General features: G+C 32.9%; 1 protein-coding gene across 1 annotated transcript in view; it reads left to right on the top strand.

The window, feature by feature from the left end:
• The window catches only part of SH3GL2 (SH3 domain containing GRB2 like 2, endophilin A1), an 80,817-nt gene that overhangs the window by 15,136 nt on the left and 44,534 nt on the right, over positions 1-21,147 (top strand). The window contains 1 exon segment of the mRNA XM_074282965.1: positions 16,800-16,868. Within this exon segment, the coding sequence (XP_074139066.1) occupies positions 16,800-16,868 (69 nt within the window).

The following is a 21,147-nucleotide window of genomic DNA, read 5'->3' on the forward strand; positions in this document are numbered from 1 at the left end:
TTAATTAGGAGTTATTTAGTTACTAGAAGAAACACATATGTATGTATGTATTTGCCCATGAACATACTTTATATTTTCCCTGCTCTCTTTCTCTGTCCTGTATTTGAAATGTTTTTCTTCTCTACCTTTACCTGCTCATTTTCTTCCTTACTCAAATGCTATGTCTTTCTCTGATCTCCAATCTATTCAATAATAATTTCCCCCTCATATTTCATACAATATTATATTGTTGCATTTATTATATAAGATTATGCATATTATATATCTGACAACACACATTTGAGCTGCAATATGATATAGTGAACAGAGAACTGAATTTGAAATAAGGAAGATATGTGTTCAAATTCTTCCTTTTACATAGACTGTGAAATCCTGGGAAAATTACTTATTTTCTAAGTGACCCCAGCAACTTGATTGTAGGGAAGATGTAGAAATGTATTAGTAAAGGCATCTTACTCACAGGGATTGCCTATGCCAATGAAATCAATGTATGCCTTATTTCCCTTTTCTAGACTATAAAAAATCTGAGTGACCATATCCTATCTAATCATTATCTTCTTCCCAGAGACTAGCACAATGTTCTATGCACAGAAGATGCCTAATGCATGTTTATTGAGTGAATGTGTGCCTATATACAGTTCATCTTCACATATATAATTAAGTGCAAAATGAATGGTACAGACATTAAGGAATATAATCTGACAATTGGATAGCATTTCAGATATCTTCTAATCTAATCTCTCGCTAAAACATAAATGCTTTCTGTAGTAAGTACAGAAATTGAAAAAAAAAATCAATAACTTTTAGCCAGGGTAGTCAGCAAAGTCAAGGAGAGTGAGGTGAGCCTTAGACTGGATTTTGAAGAAATGGTAAGATTTGGCTAGGTAGAGAGATCAAAGCATTGCTGGGAGATGAAGGTAGGAAGGACCTTGGAGTATGAGAAATGTAAAAAGCTCTGGATGAAGGGAAACTTTCTATTGAGGAATTGTGGGAAATAATATTGGATTAAAAATATGGAGGATAGAGAGGTAAGTTTGGGGGAAATTGGCAAATATGACTTTAATCATGTTGGGTTTGAGGTAAGGGCAATATATACAGGGAATCAGCAGGCAGTTTGGAATATAGAGAAAAAGAACTTAAAGTGAGCTTCTTACAAATCCTAGAGGTCCATAAATTATTTGAGGACCATTTTAGAACTGGAGTAAGGAAGTCATAATTTCAAATCCAGCCTCAGACACTTATAACCTGTAAGACCCTAGGCAAGTAATTTAACCTCTATTTCCCACCGTTTTTCATCTGTAAAATAAAGATAAAAATAGCACCTACCTTCCTGGGTTCTTGTGAAGATTAAATGAGATAATGATTGTAAAGCATTTAGCACAGTGCCTAATAAAAAGTAAATGCATGTATAAGCTATCAGTACCCTTATTATTATTATTATTATTATTTAACAATATAGGAGTTTAGAAAAGTAGTTATTTTAGGCCTCTTACTTTCTGTTTTTCTTTGGTAAGTTGCTTATTTAATATTTCAATTTCTTTTTCTTCACATGGATAACTGGGATAAATATCATTTCAGTAATATAAGACATGTAAGTTGCTTGGTCTTTTGCTTACATTGTCTTATTTGAAACTGTACAATTCCACAAAGTAAATACTGCAACTATTATTGACCCACATTTTACAGATGCAGAAAGTTAAATTTATATAGATTAAATGATTTGCCTATGGCCATAAAAACTGGTATGTATATTTGATGAAATTTGTACTTGAATATAGACCTCAAAGCATTCCTTCATCTGATTTCTTAGCAAATAATTATCTGTCTACTGAAAATTATGAATAATGTGCTTTCTAAATTGTTGCTGATACTATTGGCTTTGAAAAAAATTGTCCTTACCTTCTTATGAATAAACTTCAAGTATTATATTTTGTCTTAGCATTTCTTTATTTTTCTCACGCTCAGCCATCTATGTTTAATATTAAAAGAAAAACAAAAAGGTGCAGCTAGGTAATGCCATGAATGGGTGCCAGACTTGAAGTCAGGAAAACTCATCTTCCTGAATTCAAATCTGGCCTCAGACACTAAGAGTGTGTCCTGAGCAATTCTCTTATTCTGGTTTGCCTTAGCAGCTACATTTTTAAATGAACTGGAGGAGGAAATGAATGACAAAATACTCTAGTGTCTGCCAGTTAAATCCCAAATGGGGTCATGAAGACTTGGACATGATAAAGAATAACTGAGCAAAATAAACAAAAAACAAAATTTAAATTTTGTCAAATATAGTACATAATTTTGAACCAAATCACGATCCTTTTTGCTCATAGAATATAGTATAAGAGAATTTGCTTGAAGAACCACAGAGCCACACAGGGACAACAGTTTAAAAAGACAAAAACAAAATGGTACTATTGCTCACAAGGGGAAGAGGAGAACAGAAATAACAAGGAGCAGTCTCAGTGTTGCCTCAGGTAAGGATAGCACTCAGTGGATTAGCATCTGGATGTGGAACTTTGTAATAGCTTTTATAATCTAGACTAAGATGTAGGATCCTTTTGGGAATCAAATTTACAGAGAGTTTAAAACAAAGAGGCAGATAGTACCAATAGTAGATTGCTCTCTCACCCTTAGAGGAATATAATAGTATGTTAGGTTCAATGAAATTAGGGTATTTCCTAATTGCCTAATAAGAAAGAATTAGGAATAGGGATGTAAGGACTTTATTATCTGGCAAAGGGCTAGGTTGGGAGGAGAATAATTCTAGCCTCTGAGTTTATCAACCTTAACATACTTGCATCCTGTAGGGCTGAGGCCACACCAATCAAACAGGTTTCAGTTCACAGAAAATAATTCTTTACATATATATATATATATATATATATATATATATATATATATATATAATATAAGAAGATATTCCAGATCTCAGATATAGTTTTAATATTAACACTCAAATTAAACATGTAAAAAGCTATGTAAACAGTGGTAAAGATAGTTCTGAAGGTGGAGCCAAGATGGCCAAATGAAACCAGGAAACTGTTCCAGATCTCCCAGTTTCCCTTAAAACCCATGTAAAACCAAGCTTCTGAACAGAGTCTGATGGAATGAAATGGCTCCAGCTCAAGATAGACTGAAAAACTTCAAGAAAGAAAGACTCTGGGAAAGCCAGAGAGAAGGTCTTAATCACAACAAATCAGCAACTGAAATGCATGATCCTGGATCAGTAGAGGAGCAGATCAGTGGGGCAGCCTCCAGTCTCAGCTCAGAAGGCAAACTCTGGAAAATCAGGTTGTTTTCTGAATAGTGCAAGGAAAGCTACTCCTATACTCAAAGTCAAGACTCAGAGCTGTACAGGAAGCTTGGGACAGTGCCCCTTTATCAAAGGAGCAGAGCTCAACCATAAAAGTTAAAAAAAGAAGAAATACCAAAAGAAAAAAGAAAGAAAATGAGCAAGAAAAAGAAAAAAAGCTTGATCATAGAAAGCTATTATGGTGACAGGGAAGGCTAAAACACCAACTCAGATGAGGATAAAATGTCCACAGAAGAAATTTTAAAGAGTGATATGAATATATCTCAAGCCCAAAGAGGTTTCTTGGAAGTGATCATAAAAGACTTTAAAAGGCAAATAAGAGGTACAAGAAAAAAGGAGAAAATAAGTGAGAGGTATTCAAGTGTGAGTCAATAGCTTGGAAAAAGAAGGCAATTCCTTAAAAAATACAATTGTAAAAAAAATACAAATGTAAAAAAAAAAAAATCCACTAGAAAAAACGCCACCTTTAAAAGTAGAATTAACAAACAGAAAAAAGAGATATAAAAGCTAACTGAAGAAAATCACATGTTAAAAACTAGAAGAGGGCAAATGGAGGCTATTAGCTCTATTTAAAAAAGAGCTACAAAAACTAACTGAAGAAACTTAAAAACTAGATTAAAAACTAGAACAGGGCAAATGAAAGTTAATGACTCTATGAGACATGAATAATCAGTCAAACTAAGAATGAAAAAAAGGAAGAAAATATGAAATACCGTATTAGAGAAGCATCTGACATAGAAAATAGATCCAGAAAGACAATTTAAAAATTAATGGTCTACCTAAAGGCCATGACAAAAAAAAACAAAAAAACAAACAAACAAAAAAAAACGCCTGAATAGTATTCTTAAAGAGATCATTAAGGAAAATTGTCCTTATATTCTAGAAACAGAGGGGGAAATAATCATTGAAAAAATCCATCAATCATCTTTGGAAAGAGATCCCACATAGAAAAAAAAAAAAAAAAAAAAAAAAAAAACTCCAGGGAACATAGTTGTGAAACTCCAAAACTTAAATCTCAAAGAAAAAAATACTGCAAGCTGCCAGACAAAAACAATTCATATATCAAGTAGCAATAGTCAGGATTACTCATGATCTGGCATCTTCTACAATAATGGATCAGAGGGCTTGGGATACCATATTTTAGAAGGCAAAAAACTGGATTACAATCAAGAATTAACTACCCAGCAAAATTCAGCATCATCTTTAAGGGGAGGCTATGGAGCTTCAATGAAGTAAGAGACTTTCAATCATTTCTTTTGAAATAAAAAATGGAACTAAGCAGAAAATTTAATCTACAAACACATAACTCAAGAGAAGCATAAAAAGATAAACAGGAGAAAAATATATATTATTTAAAAGGTTAAACTTTTTATACCCCTAGATGGAAAAATGATATCTATAACTCTTGAGAACTATATCTGTTACTGGGACAAACAGAGGGGCACATCACATGGACAGAGGGTGTGGTTGTGAATAGACTCTTTTGTGATGGTATCAAAGAAAAATACATTAAATGGTAGGAAAAGATCTGTACTAGAAGAAGAGAAAAAGAGAGGTATAATGGGACAAATTAGATCACATGAAGAGGCACAAAAGACTTATTATACTCCAGGGAAGGATGGAGGAAGATGAGCATTGTTTGAAGCTTGGTCTCATCAGTTTGGGCTCTAAAGGAATAACTTAATCATTCATTTACCTGACCCTGTAAAGAAGTAGGAGGAGAAAGAGGAAAGAAAAGGAGAATCTTTATAGAAGGGAGGGCAGAAACACTAGGGAAAAAAAAAGGTAAGAGAATGGGGGAGGGTAATAGAAGATAAAGTAGTGAGCAGAGTAGGTTAAAAAAAACTACTAAGAAAAGGGGGAGGGGTGATAGAGGACAAGATAGTAGATAGGGTCACACAAACATACACACACACACACACACACACACACACACACACCACTACTAAGGACAAGATGGAAAGAGAAAACAAAAGTATATACAGGGGAGAAAATAGGATGGAGGGAAATTGCAGAATTGATAATCATAACTGTGAATGTGAATGGGATAAATTCTCCCATAAAACAGAGCAAATAACAGTGTAGATTAAAATACAAAATCCTACAATATGTTCTATACAAAAAACATATTTGGCACAGAGAGATACATATAGGGTAAAGGTAAAATGCTGGAATTGAATTTATTATGCTTCAGCTGAAGTAAAATAAGGAGGGGTTAAAATTCTGATCTCTGAAGCAAAAGTAAAAATAAATCTAAGAAAAAGAGATAAGGACAGAAAGTACCTCTTGATGAAGGGTACTGTAAATAATGAAGTAGTAGTGATATTAAATGTATATACACCAAGTGGTAGCACATACAAATTCCAAAGAATATATTAAGATGGGACAATCGTGTAAGATAATTTCAGTAAGAAATTGACAGCAAAATTATATTAGTGGAGCACTTCAAACTTCTCCTCTCAGAATCAAGCAAATCTAACCATAAAATTAGCAAGAAAGAAACTAAGGAAATTAGTAGAATGCTAGAAAAACTAGATATGAATGACCTCTGGAGAAAATTGAATAGGGACAGAAAGATATACTTTTTTCTTGGCAGTACATGGTACTTACACAAAATTTACCATGTATTAGAATGTAAAAATCTCATAATCAAATGTAGAAAGGCAAAAATAGTAAATGCTCGCTTTTCAGATGACAATGCAATAAAAATCATATTCAATAAAGGGCCAGGGAAAGATTGACTAAAAGCCAATTGGAAATTAAGTAATCTAAATCTAAAAAATGAGTGGGTCAAATACAAATCACAGAAACAAACCATAATTTCATCCAAGAAAATCACAATAATGAGACAATATACCAAAACCTATTGGAACACAGCAAAAGCAGTTCTTAGGAGAAAATTTATATCTCTAAATAGCTACATGAATAAAATACAGAAAGAGGAGACCAATGAATTAGGCATGTAACTAAAAAAAGCTAGATTTGTCCTAAAAAAGAATAAATCAAAACTCCCAATTAAATACCAAATTAGAAATTCTGAAACTCAAAGGAAACATTAATAAAATTAAAACTAAAACTTTTGAACTAGTAATATACTTAATATAATTGAGTTGGTTTTATGAAAAAAAATAAACAAAATAGACAAACTTTTGCTTAATTTGATTAGAAAAAGGAAAGAAAAAGAATCACCAGCTTCAAAAATGAAAAGGGTAAATTTACCACCAATGAAAAAGAAATAGCATTAATTAGGAGCTACTTTGCTGCCCAGTAGCAGCAAGTTTGACACTCTACTCAAAATGAATGAATACTTATAAAAATATAAATTTCCCCAATTAAGAAGAGAATATAAATTACTTAAATAGTACCATTTTAGAAAAAGAAGTTGAAAAAGCCACTAATGAACTCCCTAAAAAAAAAAAAAAAAAAAAAAAAAAATCTGAGGTTAAACAGATTCACAAGTGAATTTTACCAAACATTTATAGAACAATTAATTCCAATAATATGTAAACTATTTGGAAAAATAGGTAAAAAAGGAATCCTGACAAATACCTTCTATGACACAAATATGATACTGATACCTAAACCAGGGAGAGTCAAAACAGAGAAAGAAAATTACAGAAATCACATGATAATCTCAACATGCAGGAAAAAGCTTATGATAAAATAGAGCACCCATTGCTATTAAAAACTCTAGAGAGAAATAGGGATGAAGGATGTTTTCCTTAAAATAATAAGCAATATCTACTTAAAACCAACAGCAAGCATTATTTGTAGTGGAGAGAAGCTGGATGCATTCCCAGTAAGATCAGGGGTGAAACAAAGATGCCCATTATCAACATTGTTATTCAACATTGTACTAAGAATGTTGGCTTTAGCAGTAAGAAAAGAAAATGAAATTAAAGGAATTAGAATAGGCAGTGAGGAAGTAAAACTATAATTCTTTGCAGATGATATGATGATATACTTAGAGAATCCTAGAATCATACCAAAACCTATTGGAAACAATTAACAGCTTTAACAAAGTTGCATAAAAAAAAAAAAAAAAAAAAAAAAGCCCACAGAAATCATCAGCATTTCTTATTATTACTGACAAAGTCCATTAGCAAGAGATAGAGAAATTCCATTTAAAATATGTATGGACAAAATAAAATACTTGGGTGTCTACCTACTAAGACAAACCCAAGAACTGTAACATACCCTTCTGGCAGTTACAATTACCAGTCTGTCCTAGGCCCAACAGAGTACTTTTGACCACTGACCTTTGCAGTATCAACTCTACCTGGCTCGCCTCCTCTGAGGCCTTCAAAGGTCTCTGGCCATGATCTCTTGAATCTATAGTTTAATAACCAGTAGGGCACTCAAAACAGCCACGTGTAATCTTAAAAGCCTCTATTATATCTACTTACATAATGCCCTGACTTTATGCCCTGACTTGTTAGCTCCCTAGTGAACACCTGGTCTGAAGATCCATGTGTTCATTAACAGACTCCTTACCTTTCTGGGCTATCCATCAACTTGTCTCAGCTACCCCAGGCTAGGGAGCCAAGTTAAAGAGAGTGACTGGCTGCAAGCAGTGGGCTTATAAAGGGTCTGTGAGGTCACATACACAGCCAACCAGCGAGAGAGCCGTCACCCATTACAAAGCTATCTCAATATGCCCAGGATCCCACTCACAGGGCAGTCCTATATCTACAGAGATTACTTCTGGGCCATTCAAATCTCCTGTTGCACCGTGGCCACCCATTTAAAGGACCCTTACGATTCCCTTTTCTTGTTTTGTGGGAATTGCATCCTTACAAAGAACTATATGAACACAATTACAAAAAGCTTTTCACATAAATAAAATCAGTTCTAAATGATTGGAAAAGTATTAGTTGCTCATGGGTTGACCATAATGACAATTCTGTCTAAATTGGTCTATTTGTTCAGTGCTATACCACTCAATGCCAAAAAATAATTTTACAGAACTAGAAAAAATAATAACAAAATTCATCTGAAAGAACAAAAGGTCAAGAATATCAGGGAATTATAGACAGTAAAACTATAATAGTGGGAGATCTCAACCTTGCACTCTCAGATTTAGACAAATCAAACCACAAAACAAATAAGAAAGAAATTAAAAAAATAAATAGAACATTAGAAAAACTAGGTATGATAGACCTTTGGAGAAAACTGAATGGCAATAGAAAGGAATATACTTTCTTCTCAGCAGTTCATGGATCCTATACAAAAATTGACCATATATTAGGACATAAAGATCTCAAAATTAAATGTAGGAAGGCAGAAATAATAAATGCCTTCTTCTCAGATCACAATGCAATAAAAGCTGCATTCAGTAAAAAGTTAGGGGTAAATAGACCAAAAAGTAATTGGAAACTGAATAATCTCATCTTAAAGAATGACTGGGTGAAACAGCAAATTATAGAAACAATAATTTCACCCAAGATAATGACAATGATGAGACATCATACCAAAATCTGTGGGATGCAGCTAAAGCAGTAATAGGGGGAAATTTTATATCTTTAGAGGCTTATTTGAAGAAAATAGAGAAAGAGAAGATAAATGAATTGGGCCTGCAAGGTAAAAAGTTAGAAAAAGACCAAATTAGAACCCCCCAACCAAAAACTAAACTTGAAATTCTAAAACTTAAAAGGAGAAATCAATAATATGGAAAGTAAAAAACTATTGAATTAATAAATAAAACTAAGAGTTGGTTTTATGAAAAAGCCAATACAATAGATAAACCTCTGGTAAATCTGATCAGAAAAAAGAAAGAGGAAAATCAAATTGTTAGTCTTACAAATGAAAAGGGGGATCTTTCCATCAATGAAGAGGAAATTAGAGAAATAATGAGTTACTTTGCGCAACTTTATGCCAATAAATTTGATAACTTAAGTGAAATGGATGACTTCCTCCAAAAATATAGGCTTTGTAGATTAACAGAAGAGGAAATAAATTGCTGAAATAGTCCCATTTCAGAAAACAAAATAGAACAAGCTATTAATCAACTCCCCAGGAAAAAATCCCCAGGACCAGATGGATTTACATGTGAATTCTACCAATTTAAAGAACAATTAGCCCTAATGCTATATAAACTATTTGAAAAAATAGGGGATGAAGGAGTCCTACCAAACTCCTTTTATGACACAGACATGGTACTGATACCTAAACCAGGTCGATCGAAAACTGAGAAAGAAAATTATAGACCAATTTCCTTAATGAATATTGATGCTAAAATCTTAAATAAGATATTAGCAAAAAGACTTCAGAAAATCATCTCCAGGATAATACACTATGATCAAGTAGGATTCAAACCAGGAATGCAGGGCTGGCTTAATATTAGGAAAACTATTAATATAATTGACCATATTAATAATCAAATTAATAAAAACCATATGATCATCTCAATAGATGCAGAAAAAGCATTTGACAAAATCCAACATCCATTCCTACTAAAAACTCTTGAGAGTATAGGAATAAATGGATTATTCCTTAGAATAATCAGGAGCATATATTTAAGACCTTCAGTAAGCATAATATGCAATAGAAATAAACTGCAACCTTTCCCAGTAAGATCAGGAGTGAAACAAGGTTGCCCACTATCACCATTACTATTCAATATAGTACTAGAAACGCTAGCCTCGGCAATAAGAGCCGAGAAAGTGATTCAAGGAATTAGAGTAGGAAATGAGGAAATCAAACTATCACTCTTTGCAGATGACATGATGGTATACTTAGAGAACCCCAAAGACTCTGCTAAAAAGCTATTAGAAATAATTCAGAATTTTAGCAAAGTGGCAGGATACAAAATAAATCCACATAAATCCTCAGCATTTTTATATATCACCAACAAAATGCAACAGCAAGAGATACAAAGAGAAATTCCATTCCAAACAAATGTTGAGAGTATAAAGTATTTGGGAATCCATCTACCAAAGAATAGTCAGGAATTATATGAGAAAAATTACAAAACACTTGCCACAAAAACAAAGTCAGATTTTAATAATTGGAAAGACATTCAGTGCTCTTGGATAGGCCGAGCGAATATAATAAAGATGACAATACTCCCCAAACTAATCTATTTATTTAGTGCTATACCAATCAGACTCCCAAGAAACTATTTTAATGACCTAGAAAAAATAACAACAAAATTCATATGGAAGAATAAAAGGTTGAGAATTGCAAGGGAACTAATAAAAAAAAAGTCAGAAGAAGGTGGTCTAAGTGTACCTGATCTAAAGCTATATTATATCGCAGCAGTCACCAAAACCATTTGGTACTGGCTAAGAAATAGACCGGTAGATCAGTGGAACAGATTAGATACAAAGGACAAAAAAGGGTACATCTATAGCAATCTAATCTTTGACAAACCCAAAGATACCAACATTAGGGACAAAAATTCATTATTTGGAAAAAACTGTTGGGAAAACTGGAAATTAGTATGGCAGAAATTAGATATGGATCCACACTTAACACCATATACCAAGATAAGATCAAAATGAGTCCATGATTTAGGCATAAAGAATGAGATCATAAATAGATTAGAGGAACAGAAAATAGTCTACCTCTCAGACCTGTGGAGGAGGAAGGAATTTATGACCAGAGGAGAACTAGAGATCATTATTGATCACAAAATAGAAGATTTTGATTACATCAAACTAAAAAGTTTCTGTACAAACAATACTAATGCAATCAAGATTAGAAGGGAAGTAACAAATTGGGAAAATATTTTTAAAAGTAAAGGTTCTGACAAAGGTCTCATTTCCAAAATATATAGAGAACTGACCCTAATTTATAAGAAATCAAACCATTCTCCAATTGATAAATGGTCAAAGGATATGAACAGACAATTCTCAGATGATGAAATTGAAACTATTTCCACTCATATGAGTGTTCCAAATCACTACTGATCAGAGAAATGCAAATTAAGACAACTCTGAGATACCACTACACACCTGTCAGATTAGCTAAGATGACAGGAACAAATAATGATGAATGTTGGAGGGGATGTGGGAAAACTGGGACACTGATACATTGTTGGTGGAGTTGTGAAAGAATCCAGCCATTCTGGAGAGCAATTTGGAACTATGCCCAAAAAATTATCAAACTGTGCATACCCTTTGATCCAGCATTGCTGCTATTGGGCTTATATCCCAAAGAAATACTAAAGAGCGGAAAGGGACCTATATGTGCCAAAATGTTTGTGGCAGCTCTTTTCATAGTGGCTAGAAACTGGAAGATGAATGGATGCCCATCAGTTGGAGAATGGTTGGGTAAATTATGGTATATGAAGGTTATGGAATATTATTGCTCTGGAAGAAATGACTAGCAGGAGGAATATAGAGAGGCTTGGAGAGACTTACATCAACTGATGCTGAGTGAAATGAACAGAACCAGAAGATCACTGTACACTTCAATGCTGTATGAAGAGGTATTCTGATGGAAGTGGATATCTTCAACATAAAGAAGATCCAACTCACTTCCAGTTGATCAATGATGGACAGAAATAACTACACCCAGAGAAGGAACACTGGGAAGTGAATGTAAATTGTTAGCAGTACTGTCTATCTACCCAGGTTACTTATACCTTCGGAATCTAATACTTAATGTGCAACAAGAAAATGGTATTTACACACATATGTTGTATCTAGGTTATATTGTAACACATGTAAAATGTATGGGATTACCTGTCATCGGGGGGAGGGAGTGGAGGGAGGGAGGGGATAATTTGGAAAAATGAATACAAGTGATAATATTATAAAAAAGAAAAAAGAAAAAAGAAAAAAAAGAATATCAGGGAATTAATGAAAAAAAAAATACAAAGGATCATGGCTTAGCAATGCCAAACCTAAAACTATATTATAAAGCAGCAGTTATCAAACCATTTGACACAGGCTAAGAGTAGGGGATCAGTAGAATAGATTTGTTGCACACAATAAAATCAAGGCCTATAGCAATCTAATATTTGATAAACATCCAAACTTACTATTTGACAAAAATTACTAGGAAAACTGGAAAATAATATATTAGAAACTTAGATCCCATACCAAAATAAAGTCAAAATGAATATATGATTTGGGCATAGGGGATAATACCATAAACAAATTAAGGGATCAAGGGATAATTTATCTATCAGATCTTTGAAAAAGGAGGAATTTATAACCAAAGAAAAACTAGAAAACTTTATGAAAGGCATAATGGGTACCTTTGATTACATTAAATTAAAAAAGCTTTTGTATAAACAAAACCAATAAAAACAAGGTTAAAAGTACAAAGAAGGAAAAAAATATTTACAGCTAGTATTTATGATAAAGATTTCATTTATAAAATACATAAAGAACTGTGTCAAATTTATAAGAACACACTTCATTCCTCAATTGAAAAATACAAAGAAATGAAAAGACAATTTTCATTGAAAAATTAAAACCATTTTTGGTCAAATGAAAAAAGGCTCTAAATAACTATTGGAGACATTCAAATTAAAAAAAAAACTCTGAGGTACCGCTTCATGCCTCTCGGATTGGCTAAGATGACAGGAAAAAGATAATGGTAAATGTTAGAGGGGATGTGGGAAAACTGGGACACTGATATATTGTTGGTGGAGTTGATCAAACCATTCTGGAGAGCAATTTGGAACTATGCCTAAAGGACAATCAAATTGTGCATACTCTTTGATCCAGCAGTGTCTCTACTGGGTCTGTATCCCAAAGAGATCATTAAAAAGGGAGAAAGGACCCCCATTTACAAAAATGTTTGTAACATTCCTTTTTGTTGTTACAAAGAATTGGGGAATCATTAAGTAAAATATGGTATATGGAGATAATAAAATAGTTTTTTCTATAAAAATGTTGAGCAAATTGATTTTATAAAGGCCTGGAAGGATTTACTCAAACTGATGCTGGATGAAGCCTAACCAGGAACACACTCTACACAGTGTTGGTTCTTCTCAGTGATTCAGTGACCCAAAGCAATCCCAATAAACTTTGGATAGAAAATGCCATCTGCATCCAGAAAAAGTACTATGGAGATTGGATGTAAATAAACATGTTATGTTCAAAAACACCTACCTTCCCCCCCCAAAAAAAAAACAACAGTAAAAAGTTTAAATGATATGAACATATTGTCCTTCATATAATATCTATGTAAGCATAATGTTGGCTAAGTGGGAGAAATATTTTTGCCATCACTTCCTACCTGATTATAAAAAGAATCTCTTCAATTGGTAGCGTAATATTGAACTCTGAAACTTGGTTCCTATCCCTATCTCCAACCACCTTAGGTCTTAGGAATGTTAACAATATTCTCTTTGTAATTTATATGTAACAAATACATTTTAGTAGCATAATATAGAGGAAAATCTAAAAGAGGCAAAACCTATATTATTGTTAAAACATAAAATGGCAACAATGGAGACCAGGTCCAAGACAACTGGATTCAAATTGAGGCTCCAACATTGGTTTTGTGATCATGAGTGAGTCACTTAATATCTCTTGAGTTGTTCCTCATCTACTAAATAATGTTCATGTTACCTGTGTTAAGGTAACAACAAGGTGTTGAGCAGTGATCTTTGTGATTTTAAGGCCTCATGGAAATATGAGTGCTATCATTTTTATGTCATACTGTTGGCTTCACAATAGAAGGAACTCTGTCTTAAAAGTTTTCTATCCTTCTTCCCAGAATACTGACTTCTTCATGCAGCAGGAAACATGTATATATATATATATATATATATATATATATATATATATATATATATATATATATATATATATATATATATATATATAAATTATTTAAAATGTATATTTGAATAATTTAGTTTAGTTATATTTTATTCAAATTAGAAAAACAGGTAACCCTTAGAAAAAATGTTAATGCCATTTTGACTCCTATATTGATTCTTTTTTTCCCACCCCATCCCAAAATAGGTCAGTTAAGTACTTTTCATTTAGTATGTCTGAAATTGTGATTATAGGTAGATGAGGATAATGAGAGTGTCTGACTCTTTGAAGAGTTATATGATTACTGTTTTGAGTTTTACATAGTTTTTAAAGCAAGTGCCATATCAATCAAGAACTTAAGAATCTACTATGGGCCAGACTTATAGTAGGTACTCCTTGGAATTATGATTTATCCACACATACTTAAGATTTAACCACTATATATACCAGTTGTGATGCTTTGCAGTTGTTATTAAGAATAGTAATGGCAAATCTTTCTACTGCCATATAATTATCCCACATGACTCCATGAAACAGTAAGTCTATAAGGTTATAGCACATTTTACTGGTATATGCCAAGGAAAGAATAAAGAAATGCCTTGATCTGTTGGCTGAGAAGTAAGAGATGCAACAGAGCATATTATGCTTTGTTCTTTAATTGGTTTTCTATTTTGGTCAAAAAATAACTTTTGGTATTCATAATGGGCTAAAAGATCTTTGGGTGCAGCAGATAGAGTTCCAGGCCTGGAGACCAGAACACTCGTGTTCCTGTATTTTTATCCACTTACTAGCTGTGTGCCCCTGGACAAGTCACTTAGCCCTGTTTGCCTCAGCTTCCTTATCTGTAAAATGAGCTGGAGAAGGAAATAGCAAACCTCTTCAATATCTTTGCCAAGAAAATCCCAAATGGGGTCATGAAGAGTTAGACCTGACTAAAAACTATGAATGATAACAAAAGAAGTTCTTTGATATTTCTGTGTGGGAAGAAAAACAACATACACATACATAGTATGTACCTTAGTTCTATAAGTCTAAAAACTTCAAAGCACAAATATTTTACCATTCTCCTTATTGTCTCCTTTGATTCCTTTGGTACCTTCTTAGATAGTGATACCCTCTCAAGGAGAGAGCTTGAAGAAATATTTAGATGGATATCTCTTTGGATGCTTAGAAGAGATTTATACATTCAGTATTTTGGGGTTAAAAGCTTACTTCAACAAAACACAAGTGAATAATGGATCAAAAGGAGTTTATTCAGGCCCATAATTTTAGGAAGGACTCTGAAGAAAAGTTCCCTGTTCAAACAACAGTGAGGGGTACCTACAGAAGAGTCATCCTTCTCATCCCTCTTGAAGAGAGAGATAACAGACCTTTTTATACCCTATGAAAAAGCAATGTGTTATTTTTTTTACAAGTTGTCTTTAACTGTCCTTGCATGCAAGAAAAAAATAAAATAAAATGACTTGTTTTCTCTATTGCTGGAGATGGAGAAAAGTACAGCATCTTGTTTTTTTCTTTGGTTGTCTTGACCATTTCACCCCCATCTATCTCATCCTTCTCATTCTATAAACTTCTTATTATTGTTGTTGAATAATTTTCAGTTATGTCTGACTCTTTGTAATACTATTTGAGGCTTTCTTGGCAAAGGTATTGAAATAGTTTACCATTTTCTTTTATAATTTTACTGGTGAGAAGACTGAGACAAGGTTAAGTGACCTGACTGAGATTATGTAACTAGTAAATAAAGGCTTGGGATCAGATTTGAACTCATGAGTCTTCCTGACTCCATGCTCAGTACTCTACTGTACCTAAAGAACTTCTAGCCCACTATGAATACCAAAGATATTCCTGACTCAAGATCTGATACTGGACTCTACACTTAGCTGCCCCCATAAACTGCAATAGCTCCTTATTTCCATCAGGATCAATTATAAAATCATCTGCTTGGCTTTAAAAGTCCTTCAGAATATGTCTCTGTTTCGTTGTCTCTTTCTCTTTCATACATTTATATAGTTGTTTGCATGTTTCCTATTCTATTAGACTGAGAACTCCTTGGGTACAGGGAGTATTTAGGTATTTTTTGCTTTTCCTTGTATCTTCAAAATCTAGTCCATAGTAGGTACTTAATAAATGATAATTTTGAAGCTCTTTGTCCCTTAACTGCTTTTTGGAAAGGCATGATATAAAATAATGTGACAGAGGGCAAATGCAAGATACATTTCCCCATGAATTTCATTTTTTATGTGTTTTGATATCTATCTAATGAGTTCTGTATGAGAACTAGTTAAGTAAGTTATTAATGAGAGCACCCTTCCCGCTCCAGATTGTTTCTCTCTTGTTCTCTCAGTTACACATTTTAGCTTCTTTATATATGCTATCTTCCCTCCTTAGAATGTAAGCTCCTTGAGAGCAGGAACTGTCTTGCTGTCTTTGTTAACACTTAGTATAGTGCCTGGCTCACAAATAAGAATTAATAAATGCTCTATCTATCTATCCATCTATCTATCTTTCTTTTGATTGGACAGCAGCTGGGAAGAATTTGACCAGTGAAATAAGATAATCATGATAGATCATACTGTTATGGAATTATATAAAAAGAAGCATATTGTATCCATATTCTCAAATTCCAAAATTTCTCATCCAAGTAAAAACTATGATCATGATGTTCTCCTTAATTGTACAGAGACAATTAAGTTGGGAGGCAAGGGGTCCTAGCAAGTCTTTGAAAATACTTCATTTACATCTAATCTATATTTTGCCTTTTGCAGAAAGTGAGTGAGAAGGTTGGAGGAGCAGAAGGAACCAAGTTAGATGATGACTTCAAAGAAATGGAAAGGGTAAGTCTTTTTTTCATGAATAATTTTTGCTCTTTTTTGACTAATGTCAGAGAGAAGAGAGAAATGGGATAGTGGATGTTATTCTTCTCGTACTTATGAAGAGCTACAGGTATTTTTAAATTACAAAACAACATTTAAGTTATTTAAGCCACAAATTATTTTTCTTTTGTACCGAGGATTAGCTGGCATTTTCACTCTGTGTTTCAATGTAATACCAGGTTCAGTATCAATAAGCTAAGCCTAAAAAGGGAAGTTTTCTAGTTACTTTGGATTTTGACTTTTTTCTGTTTTCTTTACATGGATGGAATTATGAAAGAAAAGATAGACTTAACAATCCCATATGGTTTGATAACAGCATATATCAATGGAGGAACTTTAAAAACAGGAAGTTTGCTTAAAGTTGTTGTAAAGGATAAGAGAGAGAAAACTGCTCTTTCCAAGGTAAATTGATTCTGGAAAGCACTTTTTGAAGTTTTAAAATTATTGATATTTGGAAAATTATTTCTATTCGAAAGACTTAGCACATGATGATGATAAATTGATTAAAATTTAAACAACATATATAATTGAGGATGCCATGTCAAATACTTAAAACATCCATAAATCTTTGAAAGTATATGTTCCTGACATGGAATATCAAAATCCTGCAGGAACAAGATGAGGTATTTGTTATTCGTGTTGCCCTCTCTCCTATTGGAGTTATACTAGGGATGCTTTCAGTGATCTGCAGAAGATAAGCTTATATCATAATCCTTTTGTTCAGTTACAAAAAGTGTTATTTTTTTCTTCCAGTCCAATAATCCACAGAATGTTAAATATAAAAGATGAAAAGCAGGAGAAAGACTTGTCCCTGTACCATTTCTATCCTTGAAAAAGTGAGATGATAATGATGGTAGTTACATAGTATTTTAAAGTTTGTAAATTATTTTATATTCAATATCTCACCTGATTTTCACAACAATCCTTTAAGGTAAGTGATTTGGTTACTATTCTCCCTGTTTCATGGATGAGCACAGTAAGATAACTTGTTCAGAATTACAAGTTTGGGTCCAGAATAGTACTAAAGTCCAACTCTACTTGATATAGGAAAATATGGAGAGTAAGAGACAAAACCTTCTAAAATAACCTTATTAAAAGGAAAGATCAGATTATGAAGATGTGTTGATGGAAAGATTGGGACTTGTAGAGAGATTCCAGGATTCTTAAACCATCAAACAGTTGGATACTAGCTAATTTGGTTCTATTTTGATTTATAATAAATTGATCAACAAGTAATTATTCAGTACCAACTATATTCTAGAAACCATACCAGGCAATAAGGATACATATACAAAAATTTGGACAGTCCTTTTCCTCAAGGAGCTTCCATTTTATCAATCAAAGGAGTGTGTCCATATACTAAAATAGGAAAGTCTCCATTTGTTCTTTGTCTCTTTTAGAGGTAAGAAGTTGAACTAATGATGATAACATCACTTAGAAGTAAGTAGGAGAGAGTATTCAAGGAATAAAAGTCTTATGGGTTAGAATTAAAAGGTATGTACAGTGATTTAAATTTTTAGTAGGTTTGGATCAAGAGAATAGGGATGGAAAATAGGCTACTTACCAGTAGGGCAAAGAATTAGCAATCAGAATCTTGAATTACATTTTAAAAATTCATTTTATGATAACGTTTATATATCAGAATTATATTTCTCAATGAATTCCTCCTACCATCTTCTCTTCCTTCTCTAGAGAGCCATCCTTTATAATGAAGAATGAAAAAAGAAGGATAAAAAGTCCAGTAGAACTGAGAAACCTTTTGAAAAAACATTTTGAACCAATATGTACAATAGTCCATTCCTCAAAACTCCCACTTCTGCAAAGAAGTGGGGAAAAGTGGTTTCTGTTTATTTCAGATCCAAATGTGGTCATTAAAATTTCCTTGCATTCAGTTTCCATTGTTTTGTTGTTTTTTCCCCATTTCTGTTGTTGTATTCATTTTTTCCCCTTTCCTAGTTGTTTTAACTTCATTTTGATATCAAATCATATCAGTTCCAAATTTCCCTTTCTGTTGAGAATATCCCTGTTCACGGATCAGAGTTCAGAACTTTAGTATCACTCCTCTTCACTGTCCCTCACTACTGTTATCTAATAGTTGCCATATCTTGTCATTTCCACCTCTAAAACAATTCTAATTTGTACTTTCTCTGTACTGACTCCAACTACCACCTTACTTCAGATCTTCATCACCTCTCATTGTAACTCTTGCTATTTCATCTTAATCAATCTTTTTTGACTCCAGTGCATCTTATTCTAGTTGCCAAAGTTAGAGTTCTCATTCATAAGTCTAACCATGTCATTACCTGGCTCAAAAATCCCCCCCTTTTTTTTTACCTCTAGGATGAAATATGAACTTCTTTGTTAGACATTAAAACCTTTCACAAATAAATTCATAATAAGATTTTCCATGTTTTTCTATATTTATAATAATATCATTTCTTATAGCACAATTGTGCTCCATTTCATCCATGTATTACAACTTGCTTAGCCATTTTTTTTTTTTTTTGTGATAAGCATCTACTTTGAAGGCAACTACATGATATAGTGTATAAAGTATTGTGCCTGGAATTTGGAAGACCTGAGCTCAGATTCAGACTTTAGATGTTTAGCAGCTGTGTGACCCTGTTTGTTAACCTCTATTTATTTCAATTTCCTCAACTGTAAATGGGGATAATAACAGCATTTACTTCTAAGAATTGTTGTAAACATCAAATGGAATAATAATTGTAAAATGGTTTGCACAGTATCTGACACATAGCAGATGCTATATAAATGTTAGCTATTTCTAGTTATGTGCCATAGACCCCTGCTTCTCAGACCCCATGTAAAGTCTCATAACTGAATGTGAGGGTTGCAAAATTATGATTTATTATCAGTAAATGTTTAATTTGTTTACCTAATTTAGATATATACCAGAGTCACATAAAAATTTCTTGGGTGAAAAGAGATCATGAATGGAAAAAGTTTTAAAAGCCCTGGTCTAGAGGATAGAATGTAACTAGACAATGGGGCAAGGCATTTGATGTTTCTTCATCTATAAAGTAGAAATAATAACTACTTCACAGAGCTGTTGAGAAGATCAAATAATATATTTAAAGTGCTTTGCAAATGTAAAAGTACTATATAAATGGTAAATTTAAATTAGAGATTTGATATCTTATTTTTTGTAACATAATAGATAAGGCTAGGGGAACTAGATAATTCATTTCTTAGAAAGAGTGATCCAGTCCTCCAGTTTCTAGATGAGTTTAGAAACCATACATTTAGTATGGGAATACCCGCCATCCAGGGGAGGGGATGGAAGGAAGGAGGGAAAAACTCGGAACAGAAGGGAGTACAAGGGATAATGTTGTAAAAAAAAAAAAAAAAATTACCTATGCATATGTACTGCCAAAGAAAATGTTATAATTATAAAAATTAATAAAAAAAATGCTTAAAAAAAGCATACATTTAGAGAATAAAGTAGTTTCCTTTTCCTTTTCCAAAAACATTTGGAAAAAAGATGATTAAAAAAAAAAAACACAACAACCTGGGCATTATATTAATACAAAATGCAAATAAATTGGGAAAATAAGTAAAAAAAAAAAAAAGAAAAAATGGTCATAAATATATATATATATATATATACATATATATGTGTGTGTATACACATACACACACACACACACACATATTTCCATATCTGTATTTATATATGTTTTAACATAGGTAAACCTAAACATGCCTTCAGCTCTGCTTCTCATGAATGGTAACTCCAAAGGTGTGCATTCTTACAGTCAAGCACACAAGTTGAGGCAACCATCTGGCAAAAAAAAAAAAAAAAAAAAAAGCCTCAGGAGAAACAAAAACCTTACTCAAAAACCATAGGCTTCTTTCCAAACCCAGTCAGCACTGCTCCCAATGAAGTAACAGAGAAAATGGTCTTTGAAAGATAAGATGTATTCAAAACACTTATGCCTATTTAATTTTCCTTTATTTCTCCTTATTTACTGATCTCTTCCCTGTTGCCTACAAACAAGCCTAGGTCTTCCCATTCTTAAAAACCATATCAAACCAAAGCCAACTTGATTATGAAACTTGCCTTTTCCTCAAGTTATCATTCTGTATCTATGTTCTCTTTCATAGCCAAACTCCTAGAAAAATTAATCTACATTAATTGTTTCTATTTCTCCTTTTTTTTTTAATTTTTAATTTCCCCAGTTACACACACACACACACACACACACATATGTAAATGACT

The sequence above is a fragment of the Sminthopsis crassicaudata genome, chromosome 1 (assembly GCF_048593235.1).
Source record: "Sminthopsis crassicaudata isolate SCR6 chromosome 1, ASM4859323v1, whole genome shotgun sequence".
Taxonomy (NCBI): domain Eukaryota; kingdom Metazoa; phylum Chordata; class Mammalia; order Dasyuromorphia; family Dasyuridae; genus Sminthopsis; species Sminthopsis crassicaudata.